This window comes from Corylus avellana, chromosome 3 (genome assembly GCF_965113065.1).
Source record: "Corylus avellana chromosome 3, dhCorAvel1.hap1.2, whole genome shotgun sequence".
NCBI lineage: Eukaryota > Viridiplantae > Streptophyta > Magnoliopsida > Fagales > Betulaceae > Corylus > Corylus avellana.
In genome coordinates, this window is record NC_142492.1 from 12,974,375 (window position 1) to 12,987,422 (window position 13,048).

At 34.0% G+C, this 13,048-nt stretch overlaps 1 protein-coding gene across 1 annotated transcript; it reads left to right on the plus strand.

Moving 5' to 3' along the window:
* Positions 1–5,032: 5,032 nt before the first annotated feature.
* On the plus strand, positions 5,033–9,753 carry LOC132176495 (aluminum-activated malate transporter 9-like). The gene is made up of 6 exons (XM_059588728.2): positions 5,033–5,324; positions 5,651–5,791; positions 5,894–6,163; positions 6,386–6,525; positions 6,871–7,017; positions 9,127–9,753. Exons 1-6 carry the CDS (start codon positions 5,033–5,035, stop codon positions 9,730–9,732), a joined length of 1,596 nt encoding a protein of 531 aa, XP_059444711.2. The 3' UTR covers positions 9,733–9,753.
* Positions 9,754–13,048: the final 3,295 nt, after the last annotated feature.

Below are 13,048 nucleotides of genomic sequence, written 5' to 3' on the forward strand. Positions count from 1 at the left end.
ATAAAATCCCTAAAGGGTTAACCTTCCACCTTTAGGTTTTAGTTTTGAATCCAAAAACAAGTTTTGAGGCATTAGAAACAGGTTTTGAGGCATTAGAAACAGGTTTTGAGGCATTAGAAATGGGTTTTGAGGCGAGTCACGGCCGGCGAGTTTTGAGGCGTTCACCGCCCGCCAGACCATCCGGCCAGACCCACTTTTTTTTTTATCTCTGATTTGGTATGATTGTTCTCACTTTTATTTTTTGCATTTTTCTTAAATTGATGATGTGTCACATAGTAATAAGAGGCTGTAAAAGGGGTGTTATCAGGATGGACCTGATGGTAGGGGCTCTCTTAACAAATATGCGATTTGAAAACAAAATTTTTATAAACGCAATTAAGCGTTTGGCAAAATCGCAGTTTGGCTTTTACAATATATTGTGTGTTTTCAAAAACAAAACACTACATTTCCTGTGATTTGAAAACATTTCTAAGTTTTCAAATTGCAATTTTAAAAAAACGCAATACCAAATGATTCATTTTCTGCAATTTAGTTTAAAATCGTATTTTTTGTCTATAAAATCGCAATACCAAACGCACACTATAAAATCGTACTTTAGGTGGCTCATGACTCAAATACATTGGTACACATGCAGCAAGAACAATTTTCAATCTCATGTAACACTACAAAAAAACCAATTTTTCTTGACCAACAGTTTCTAACATGTCAAGCATACTAACATGTACGAAAAGGTTTTTAATGTGTTAGTATTGACGTGTCAAAGGTTAAAAAAGAGGGTGTCAAAACTTTCAATTTTTTGACATGCCAATTTCTAACACTTCAGAAAATAGTGACATGTCAGAAACTGGCATGTCAAATTTTTTTTTTTGATGAGGCAGTTTCACCATGTCAATATTTATTGACGCGTCAATAAATTTGTTGACGTGCCAATTTGGAAACATCACTAAAGTTTAAAAATTATATATATATATATATATATATATATATATATATATATATATATATATATATTATTTTTCAATTTTCTCCTGCCGCAGGAGGAATCAAGCGAGAGGGAGAAAGGGGGAGAGGCGGCTGGGGAAAAAAAAAAAATCTAAACTGAAAGATCAGTCTCAAAATCAACTTAAAAAATCAAACCAAACCAACCAGAAAAATCAGACCCAAAAAGTCTTCAAAAACCCAAACCCATCAGCAAATAAAACATCAAAATCTCAAACCTAGCAGGAAAAGAAAAATCAGATATTCTCTTCTCTTTTTCTTCTTCTCTTCTCTTTTTCTTTTTCTCCTTCCCATCTAGAGAAGAGGGAGCTGAGGGGTGGGTGTGCAGAGAGAAGAGGGAGATTGAGAGAGAAAGAGTGTGGGGGACGAAATAAAAGAAGAGGGAAATAATAAATAATAAGAAGAGGGAAAAAGTTGAATTAAAAGAGATCTCCCACTCCAAATAATTTTCTCCAGCTCATTTTTTAATGACATGCATGCCAACATTTGACACGTCAAGAAATTCTTGACATGTCACATGTAACATGTCAAGAAATTTTTTTTCTTGATGTGCCACAAGAATTTCTTGACGTGTCACCTGTAGACACGTCAAAAAATTCTTGACGTGTCACCTGTAGACACGTCAAAAAATTCTTGACGTGTCAAATGTAACATGTTAATAATTATACACATATATAGGTTCCAATTAAATTTTGTTACCTGATATAGGTATCAATTAAATTTTGAATCAAGTATAATTATACATGTATATATATAATTATACATATACCAATTAAATTTTGTTACCTAATATAGGTACAAATTAAATTTTGTTATCTAATATTTAATTCTAATTAAAATAATCATTATATATAGAGAGAAAACCCTAAACTACAATGATATAATTATACACATATAGATACCAATTAAATTTTGCCAATTAAATTTTGTCACCTAATATTTTTTTTTAAACAAATAATTAATATTATTAATTATTTTATTTTTGACGTAATAGCACGTCAATAATTATTGACATGGCAAATTTAACAAACACATCAATAAAGTTTTTCTTGATGTGGCAGTAATTACCACGTCAGTAATTAATGATGTGGCAAAAAGTGTGTTATCGTAGACATGTAAAAAAATCGTTTTTTTTTTTTTTTTTTTTGGTGTAGTGTAAACATATATCAAAGTAGATACAAAACCATTATTCTCACTGCTTACAAAAGGAATATTCATGATATATATAAATATATAAATAGGAGATGTACAAGTAAATGACTTAACTAAGATATACTGGTAAGAACATATTCGATCTGTTGGCAGACAAATAAAGAAATTGGTCTGTAAATTAATATTGAAGGCTTGAAGCATGGCTTCATGAGGTGGCAGAATCAGCTTCTTATTTTCTCTTGAAAGTGATTTTCTAATATTTCTTAATTTTATTTATCATCTCTCTTCGATGATTGTTCATCTGAAATTTAAAGTGCAACCCCTAAAAGAAGGAATTACCTGAACCGTAGGAAATGGTTGTCAAGATTGGAATCAAATCTGACCAAGATATATATCTGCAATTTAGCTGCACCACAATTTTTATGTTAACATTTTTGTCGGCACCCTTTTGATTTTAAAGTTATTATTAAGACTTGTTTATATATTTCCCAGAGGAACCAGATTCTAATATTCCCCAAAATAACTGCTTAATTATTATTTCAGATTGTATATATATATATAGACTTCTTTGAATAAATATTAAACATCAAATTAACATTTGGTCAAAAAGTTTTGTTACTTTGGTTATCTCCATTGAAAGAAAAGATAAAGCTATAGCTATAGAAATTAAATGAAGGATAATAAAGACACAGAATTTTACTTGGTTCCGTGTATGACTTATGTTTATAAAATAAAGCCTATTTTACTTGCTATTATTTATTTAGTTGTGTTTACAATATAACTGTCTCCTATTTATAGAAAAATAATACAAATTATGGAGATAATAAAAACCTTAAATGTCGGAGATTACAATCAAATCTGAATCAATTATGATTAGATTTGAATACAATCAAATCTCTTAATATATGCTAACATCCAGCTCTCGTTATAATTCAATGTCTGCTGCAAACATTAATGTACATGTCATCTCTTTAATATCCCTCTTGCATATATTCCTCACCCTGATGTCATGTTCCTTTCGAGAAAATAGTTGTTTTTTCTTTTTGTTTCACTTTTTTGTTCACCTTATTGCTTCTGCAAATATTGTAAAACCAAAAAAAGAAAAAAAGAAAAAAGAAGAAGAAACAAAAAAGAAAAACGTTTACTCAGATTAGGAACGTATTAATCATAGGATTTTCTGTAAAGAATCTGATTGTCAATATTCACTCAACACAATTAGCAGGAAAATTCTTAGCATCTATTCGTTCGCAGATGAACACGGAGAACTAAATATTTGTAAATGAAATACACGGTAACATTAGGAACATAGCTACGTACATAAGAATAATGTGAAAAATTTGAACTTTGTTTGTGAGGTGCTTTGTCGGCTGAGAATCGGTTTTCAAAACTTTGGTTTCAAATTAATGTGTCACGATCCCATCACCTTATCCCGTTACTCAATAAAACAATAGATCGTATGAAAACGTGACACATCGGTTTGGAACCAAAATTTTTGAAAAAAATCATGAGAAACTTTAGCATTTCTCTTTTCTGCAGAAGGAGTTGTATTATTTGTTTGGTTGGCATAAAAAATTCCATTCATAATAAAAGAAAAAGAAAAAGAGAAAGAAATAATGCGAAAAGCAATGAAAGTCCTGGGGTGAGTTTAAGGATAAATGAGGTAGTAAAAGCATATGTTGTTTCAGAGGGAATAGAGGACATTATCTGCTGAAATCATGGAGGGTGGAGAAAGAAAGGAGAAGAGGCAAATTAAAGAGAATACTGAAGATGACAGGGGAGAAGTATTATTCAGCTGCATGATTATTTGCAACTTGTTTATCTCTTAAGATAAACAGCAATATTTGAGGCAGAGCAGTCTTAGTCAAAGGAAATATTCCAACATATGAAGAATCTGAGGAGGAGGCTTTTCTAATATCTCTGTCCTCCAATGCAGAGCCTCCTCTTCCAAATATTCTTCACCCTTTTCCATCTGGGTAATTTTAAGGAACCCTCCAACTAAAAATAATGATATATATATATATACTAATATCTCTGTCCTCCAATGCAGAGCCTCCTCTTCCAAATATTCTTCACCCTTTTCCATCTGGGTAATTTTAAGGAACCCTCCAACTATATATATATATATATACTTAACACTCAAATTCTAAAATTTGAGCTACTTTTAGTAATTTATTTGATCTGGTTAATATTTCTTGTATGCTTATTAGAATCAACAATTTAGTTTCACTATACCATCCACGTGCTGAAGATATTTTGGAAGGAAAAATATTATTTAATAGATTGCAATATGACTGTTGTACAATTGGAATAACGGGACAGTGAAAAATAAGTTATTAATACTTTTTTTTACACAAGTTCTCGTATGATTTTTACTGTCACATCATCCTTATTGTATTATAGCCGTATAACAGTTTCCTAAATAGCATTACACGTTTGAAATTACATGGCCAATGCAATTTAGATTCTAATTCTCTACCCCTAGGGCATTATCGAGGCTAAGCATCTTCTATCCTGACGATTTAGCTCCATTCTCTATTCTCTCTTCAATTATTGTAGCATTATTCTTTTTCTCTATATATCTTTCCTGACTAGACATACTTTTCCTTCCCTAGTTGCACCAACAAGTTAATTCCACTCCTGTCTTTAAATCACTTTCTCCTTCTCACACTATTTCCACCACCAAATCAGCCACTCTTCTTCAGCTCTAGCTCATCGCCTCCTCCGGCTTCAGCCACCCTCATCTGAACCCTAGCTAGCTCCCTTTCTTCAGTAGGTTCACTTATTTTGCAGAGAGTTCTGCAATTGATTAAGAACCTTAACAAAACGGAGCTGTAGAAGCAAGAGGGTTGAAAGAGTAGTGATCATATTTCTTCATTGGAGAATGAATGGCAAAAAGGGTAGCTTTGAGATCAATATCCCTTCATCTATCAAAGGGAAGAAGCTGCCTGAGGCAAGCAAGAAATCCGGGAAAAGCTTTTCATGTAAAAACTGGATTTGGCATGCATGGGAATTATGCAAAGAAGACAGCAACAGGGTATTATTCTCTCTCAAAGTGGGGCTAGCTGTTCTTCTTGTGTCTTTGCTTATACTATTCCAAGCACCTTATGCTGTGTTTGGCACCAACATCATCTGGTCCATCCTCACTGTTGCCATCATGTTCGAATATACAGTGGGTATGTATATGCATGCATGCATATGTCATAATACATTTACATTTATTCCATTACCAGAACCTAATTACTTCTTGAAAACTCTCAGCTACATGCTGCATGCACGTACTTTGAAAATAGTGACACTCATTGGTAACCTACTCTTAAATCATCACTTGTTATTCTTAAATCGTCATTTAATTGAACCGGAAGGTGAACGACAGAAATAATGTTCGAATTTAGAGCCCATAAATGATCTTATACAATACTAAATCACCACTTATTTCAAAAGTTTTAGCTTATAAGAAGAGATGAATATAATGGTTTAATTTAGTTGTGAATTTCTTAAGGTGCAACGTTTAATCGAGGATTCAACCGAGCACTTGGAAGCTTGCTTGCCGGAATCTTGGCCATCATCGTTGCTCAGTTAGGTCTATGGAGTGGTCGGGTTGCTGAGCCTTTTGTTATTGGCATTAGCATTTTTCTGATTGGTAAGTACTTTCTCTAGATCCTCCAATCCTCCAAATCTAATGATTATGTATAATTAAATTGATCCGCTGATAAATATTTCAATTCAACCAACTTTCATGCAGGGACTGTTACATCATTCATGAAATTATTGCCATCATTTGCGCCATATGAGTATGGCTTCAGGGTCATCCTTTTCACCTTTTGCTTGATCGTCGTCTCCGGTTACCGGATGGGAAACCCTATTAAGACTTCCATGGATCGACTGTATTCAATAGCCATTGGAGGGTTTGTAGCAGTTCTAGTGAATGTGCTTGTTTGCCCTATATGGGCAGGAGAGCAGTTGCACAAGGAACTAGTTGACAGTTTTACTGCAGTGGCTGACTCTCTTGAAGGTAATACAGTTTAAGCTCTCAGAAATGCAATACAGGATCAAGATAATTTGCAAATGTCAACCCAAATCGTTTTCATTTGGCTTCTAAATTCATTTTTCAGTAAAATATTTAATTGAAATGGAAAGTAAATGACAAATACAAAGACAATATTACAACTATATATATATATATATATATATGGATATTCAAACTAATATAATAATTAGTGTCATTTGTCTCCAGAATGTGTGAAGAAATATTTAGAAGATGAAGGATTAGAACATCCAGAATTCTCAACGACCGTCATGGATGAGTTTCCGGACGAGCCTGCTTATAGGAAATGCCGAAGCACCTTGAACTCCTCTGCAAAAATAGAGTCCTTGGTACCTATTTCTACATCTCTACATAACTTTTAGCGGAATGCTACATTTACTCCTATTTTTTTATGCAATTTTTTTTTATATCTAATGGTGTCTTTTAAAATCACAATTAGATCAAAATTTAGTAAAGATCCATCTCATATCTAATGACGGTTTTAAAAGCCAAGTAGGAGAAAGTGTAATATTATTCCAACTTTTAACCCTTTTTCTAGCACTCTCAATTCTAACTATATATATATATAAGTCATAAAACTATAGTACTTATAGTACTGTATAAGTGGTTTTGCAATATAAAGAAAGTTTCCAAAGTATATAATAATAACGATGGTAATTAATTGCATGTTAAAGGCTAGTTCTGCAAAATGGGAGCCACCACATGGGAGGTTCCTACACTTCTTCTATCCATGGTCGGAGTACGTTAAAGTTGGAGCAGTTTTACGATATTGTGCTTACGAGGTTATGGCTCTTCATGGTGTTCTACACTCAGAAATTCAGGTATATGGCATATTAATTTGTTTAGTATTTTTTTTTTTTTGGAAAAAACTTTATTTAATTTTATAGAACTTTTATAAACAAAAATTTCGAGTTTAAAAAGTTTGCAATATTATAATTTCGCTAGGATTTAACTTGACATGGGAATTCCCCAAATTTGATTAATATTTTTTATTTTGTCAGATAAAAGTATAATATATAACATGCAATAATATGGAATATCCATAGACCACTTAGCAGAATCAGAACCCGTTCTCAACTGTGTATATGCACAAGCTATAAACTAAGGAATCTATATATGAAAGATGTGTGACAGAACTCAAAGATGTTGATATAGAATTTTGAGAGCGAATACTTGAAAGGGAAGCAAACAGTAGTTTGGTATTATGCCTTTTTTGTTTTTGGTTCCTTTTTCGCGTCCATTTAAGGGAAGATTGCACAAGAATGATGTGTCATATTCTTTTATTTTAGTCTAGGAATTAAAGAACATATATATATATATATATATATATATATATATATATATATATATCATTTCAGACAATAGTGGGTATATATTCTTTGTTCTCTCAATCTCAATATCAATTGCAGCACAACACAAAATTTCCACAAGAACATTCACTACAAAGATTCCTATGATATGACCTGGTTCATAGCAAGTGTCTTTTCTGAAAGAAGAAAAGGATCAGTTGAGGTAATAGAGGGAGCTCCATATAGTCCATAATCCATAAAGCACTGGCTCTTAAGAGGATTTCATTAACAAAATTAATTAGTGTGGCTATACTTTATACAACCCCACCAAACCCCCCCCCCCCCCCCCCCCCCCCCCCCCCCAACCCACACATGTTAGGCTCTTTTAATATCATACACTTTTTACTACAATATTCAAAAATGCCTTGGAATGACCCACAGGTTGGCCGTGGGTCATGGGTCACTAGAATTTTTACTCTTTTTTTTTTTTTTTTTTTTTTGAATTGTCACTTTTTTTTGGAGACTGAAATATAAGATACCGATATTATAAATTTTTAAAATTCGAAGTTATGATTACAAAGATACTCATATATATATATATATATATATATATATATGCGTGTGTGAGGGTTGTAAAATATTGGGTTGGATCAGATGAGGGAGAGGCAAAAATAGCTATATATGTGCGCCATGCTTGGACTCAGAAATGTAACTGAACAGAGTCCATATCAAAACTTTCAAGTCAGAAGATCTTATGGGAGATTGTCAAAGGCATATCATATATTGCCCAGAGCTAGCGACTATATATATATATATATATATATATATATATTTTACATATCTGCATGTTGGCCATGCGTTAAGCGAAACATAAACCTCCAATTTACATTAAAAAAATTGCTAGTTTTGGGGAGTGCAGATGATCTCTTGTACAGCCATGCTGTGTTGGATCTGCTGATTTATAGTGTCACATCAGTTCAATCAATGAAACAAAAAAAACTGCATGGCCGTTTCAGAGGTACGCAAACTAGCTAACTCCGACTTATGGAGCTTGCGTTGACCACTTACTAGTCCTAATCTGTATGTATAAGATATCGATCAAATTTTCTTTTATAATCTGCTACCTGAGCACTGCTAAGTGGTCAGACTTCAGCAGTCCGAGTATTGTTAGAAGTAGGACTTTTGTCACCTTTTTATCTCTCAAAGGTAATATGATTTTTAAAATACAATTGGATTTGAGATGATCATTACTGAATTTTGATCCAATAATGATGATTTTAAAAACCACATTACAATTAGAGATGAAAAGAGACAAAAGTTTTACTTCTAACATTACTCGGCTTAGCCTTAGTGCCTCATTAAACATGAGGTCTAAGGTTAATCCCTATGGAATACAAACAATTCCTTGAGGCTATGCAATGTGGAGGGGGCGCTTTAATTTGCACAATGTCTTATGGATCTAGTCGTAGTGAAGTCCCATATGCCCTGGTTATAAAAAAATAAATAAAAAAGGACCAAGAGTATTGTAGACAGTAGTCACTAGTGAAAGTAAAATTTATATATGCTGAATTTTGAAGTTAATTATATATATCATGTATAATGAAGTTAACACATGTTTCCACCTTCTTGATGGGTTTGTAGGCACCCTACAACCTCCGAATCACATTCCAATCAGAAATCCGAGAAGCTGCAAGTCATGCTGCAGAGCTGGTGAAGGTGTTGGGCAAAGATATGAGCAACATGCAGAGAAGCATGAAACCCTCTTTACTGAAGAGGGTTCACAGCTCAACAGAGAGACTCCAACGCGCCATAGACATGCACTCCTATCTGCTGACATCCTCTTGTGAGCCCCCAGCAGACAGCTCTTCCAGGCAACTGCCGAGGCTTTCTTCTACCTTCTCATCCACCCTCTGCGGCGACCTCCCAAACCAAGTGGAAAATGTTGAAGAAAATGGTGGCAACTCAGGGACTCTGCATCTGGCGAGGACAGAGTCTTATCATGAGAACATGAGGAAGCAGTCAAGAAGGATGCACTCTTGGCCGCCTAGAGCAATGGATGCTTTTGAAGAAGAGGGAGGCCCAAGCGCAGACAATTTGCCAAGGATGAATGCATTGGAGAGCACTGCAGCATTGTCACTGGCTACCTTTACTTCATTGCTTATCGAGTTTGTGGCTAGGCTTGATCACTTGGTTGAAGCTGTTGAGGAGCTTTCAAAGCTGGCCAAGTTCAAGCATGAAGGGCTCTAGATGGAACATGTCTCTCTCTCTCTCTCTATATATATATACACACAGATTAAAGAAAAAAATCCCCCTTAGGGGAATATATATATATATATATATATATAAAAGATGTTTCTAGAAAATGATGTATGTCTTGAGAAGTAAATAAAGCTTTTTTTTTTTTTTTTTCATTGGAAGAAGAATGTATTCCTTGCTTCATTAATTTCAAACTTGAGCAAGGGGCTTTCGGCTCGGAATAATTCCAGAAGTTTCTATTGTCACTTTTAAAATCATCAATCGATCAAAATTTGATAATGATCAATTACAAGCTCAATTGTGATTTTAAAAGCTACATCATCTTATAGTGACACAAAAGAGACTTATAATATTACTCTTCAACTCAATCTATAAGCCCAACTTGAAGGCTCTCAATTAAAATATAATGCAGCTATTTTACAAAAAGGTCTACTTCAAGAGGAAGGAGTATTCTGTCAAGCAAGCTAGTTTATAAGTGCAGGTTCGTCCTTTTAAATTTGCATCGGTTTAATTTCATTTTGTTGAGAATGATACTTTATATTAAATTACACATAATATAAAGACAAGATGACTAAAATGCTTTATAGGATGTGACTTTATGAAGAGGTTTGCGAGATGAGATGAGATGAGATGAGATGTAATAATGAGTTATGAAGAAGATGAAAGCAAAGTGACAATCAATATCAATATATTTGGTTCGTACAAGAAAAATGTTGTGAATAATCCTCCCCTTTACCAGCCCATCAAAAGAATCATGGGCTAAGGCCAGCACCGGCCCACAAAGATCTATCAATACAGAACCCAAATACGGAGGGTTTCTTCTGGAATGGGCATATATAGACATGAAGAATATTCATACTGGGTCACTCCCAGATTAGATTCATCCCGGGAGAACGTGACAGGTTGATATACCGAGAGCTGGTCCCCGAATTGGATACATCCTGGGACTAGCTAAGAAGATCCATTCACTATTGGTAAAACCCACGACTAATATACTCCAAGACAGCAAGATCGAGACATTCAGAATACAAAAGATGTATGGAGTCCTTATTCCAAAATCCTATTGAAGGGTGTTAATGGGTTGAACGATAATATAAGGAAGATTAGAGTTTGCCTAGAATTCTCCCAAATGTGATATAATATTTAAAGTCACCAATAAATTAAAATTTAATAGTGATTATCTAAAATTTAATGGTGATTTTAAAAATCACGTCACATTTAGGAGGACTCTAGCTTTTCTTATATCATTACTCTACTGGGTCTCAATCCCTAATTTTTCAAAATTATTATTTGGGAGGACTCTAGTCTTCTTTATATCATTACTCTATTGAGTCTCAATCCCTGATTTTTTAGGATTAATTATTATCCAAAAAATTCTCGATTAGATCCTAACTCTATGTCGAATTGGGTAGGAAACACAATCCAGATCCAATTAAACCTTTCTGCACTCCTAGTCAAATTAAAGTAGAAGACCTAATCTAAGAGTCTGTTTGGGATTGCGTTTAACAAATAGAGCTTATTAGTCTTTTTTGGCAAAAGTTTCATTTTTAAGCTTTTGTCAAAAGTGTTTTTTAGTCATTTTTAGGCTTTTTGGACTCTTCAAAGTGCTTTTAATTTTTTTACCAAACGATTTTTTGTTTTTTTTTGTTTTTTTTTTTCAAACGAACTTTTTGAGTGTTAAAACACTCTTAAATCTCTAAAACACAATTTTAAACATGCCCCAAGTATAACTCCCCCCTCCCCCCAGCTTCTTTGCTTGCTCTATGATCAATGGAAGCGTCAAGAAACGCGGAAATCAACCTTTTAGGAACTGTTCCAACCAAAAAAAAAAAATCATGACTTTATCTGTTACAAGAAGATGATATGCATAAGCTGCATCAAAGCCCCCGCGTGCCTGGAAAAGAGATAAAAGTTGATAAGATAGAAAGACGTGGTTGATGGGATAGAATTTGGAAAGAAGTGTTTTACTAAACAATAGCCTAGCACGTGTCATGGGGGGAGAGATGGGAATAAAATTGGCCAACTTGCTCTCATTTTCAACTAAAAACCTATCTAACATTCAAGTTCATGATAACACTATCAAGGAGGTTCAAAGTTACAAAAACCCCAAGAGCTTGAACATCATATGGTTTTTACCGTATAAGTTTTTCTTGTCTTTGGTTCTCAACGGACGGATGTTATTATAGTTACATCCAAATAGACTAACCACTCTGATCACCGGTTCTGCCTTTTTGCTTTAATCCTTGGTGAATTCGGAATAGCCCTAGGTGGTCTATGTGACCCCTAGAATAGCATCAAAACAAAATGGCAAACACAACATCATGGCCCAAACCAGCACACTAGAGACATGTGAGGTCAGGATAGCAATCTATGCAAAAGCCGAAATCTATGAAACATTTGCCCACCGCTTAATGTTGAAGTAAAGTCTTCCAACGATTGAATGCTCTGAGGGAAGGAAGGCTGTGTCACAGAAAGGAACAAGAGCCGGAGCAGCTGTCGTTGACCAACCACACACAACAAGAACAAAAGCCAGGGTGTCTCTCTCTCTCCCTCTCCTTCAGTGTCCTTTCGCAACATCCTAGAGCCAACATCACGTTTTTGGGATCTTTTATACAATTTCAGTTCCGACAAAAGGGCAGGAAAATAAATAAATTGCAAATTAGGTGTGTTTATGGTTTAGTGATTTTATTCAAACATAACCATTTTAAAATATATTTAATAACAACATGATTTAAAAAAAAGTAGTTAAATATTTTGATAAGCATACTTTCTTCCCAGTGTGCAAAACTTCAAATTCTTTTGCTCTTTCAAACCGTGGAAATTTCCTGCAAAATGCTAGCTTATAGCAATTCAGCAAACGAATCATTATTCTATTGAAGAGTTAGTAATTAATAGTTTGACAATTTATATTCACAGTCAAATTCAAATCGTGTTTAGCATGAGTATAAGATTATATAAGTAAATTCTAACTTAAACCATTTCATTAAATTGATCAAACCCCTAACTCACTAATTTCATGTTAGAATCACGTCTAGTTCACGGGCTGCATTAAAAATTGCAAGCTTATATGTCCTATATCGGATTCATGTCATGTCAAGCATGGGTATAATACTATACATGTCAACCCTAACTCAACTTATTTAATTAAACGAGTTAGACCAATCAACTTTAACCCGCTAATTTTTCTTTTTATGTTGTGATTCATAATAAACAAACAAGTATAATGTCAGGGAAATACGAACTTCAATTACAAGTGCTCCTGAGCACTAACTAATTCAAATAAGACTAAAGAAGCAAGAAGCGCTGC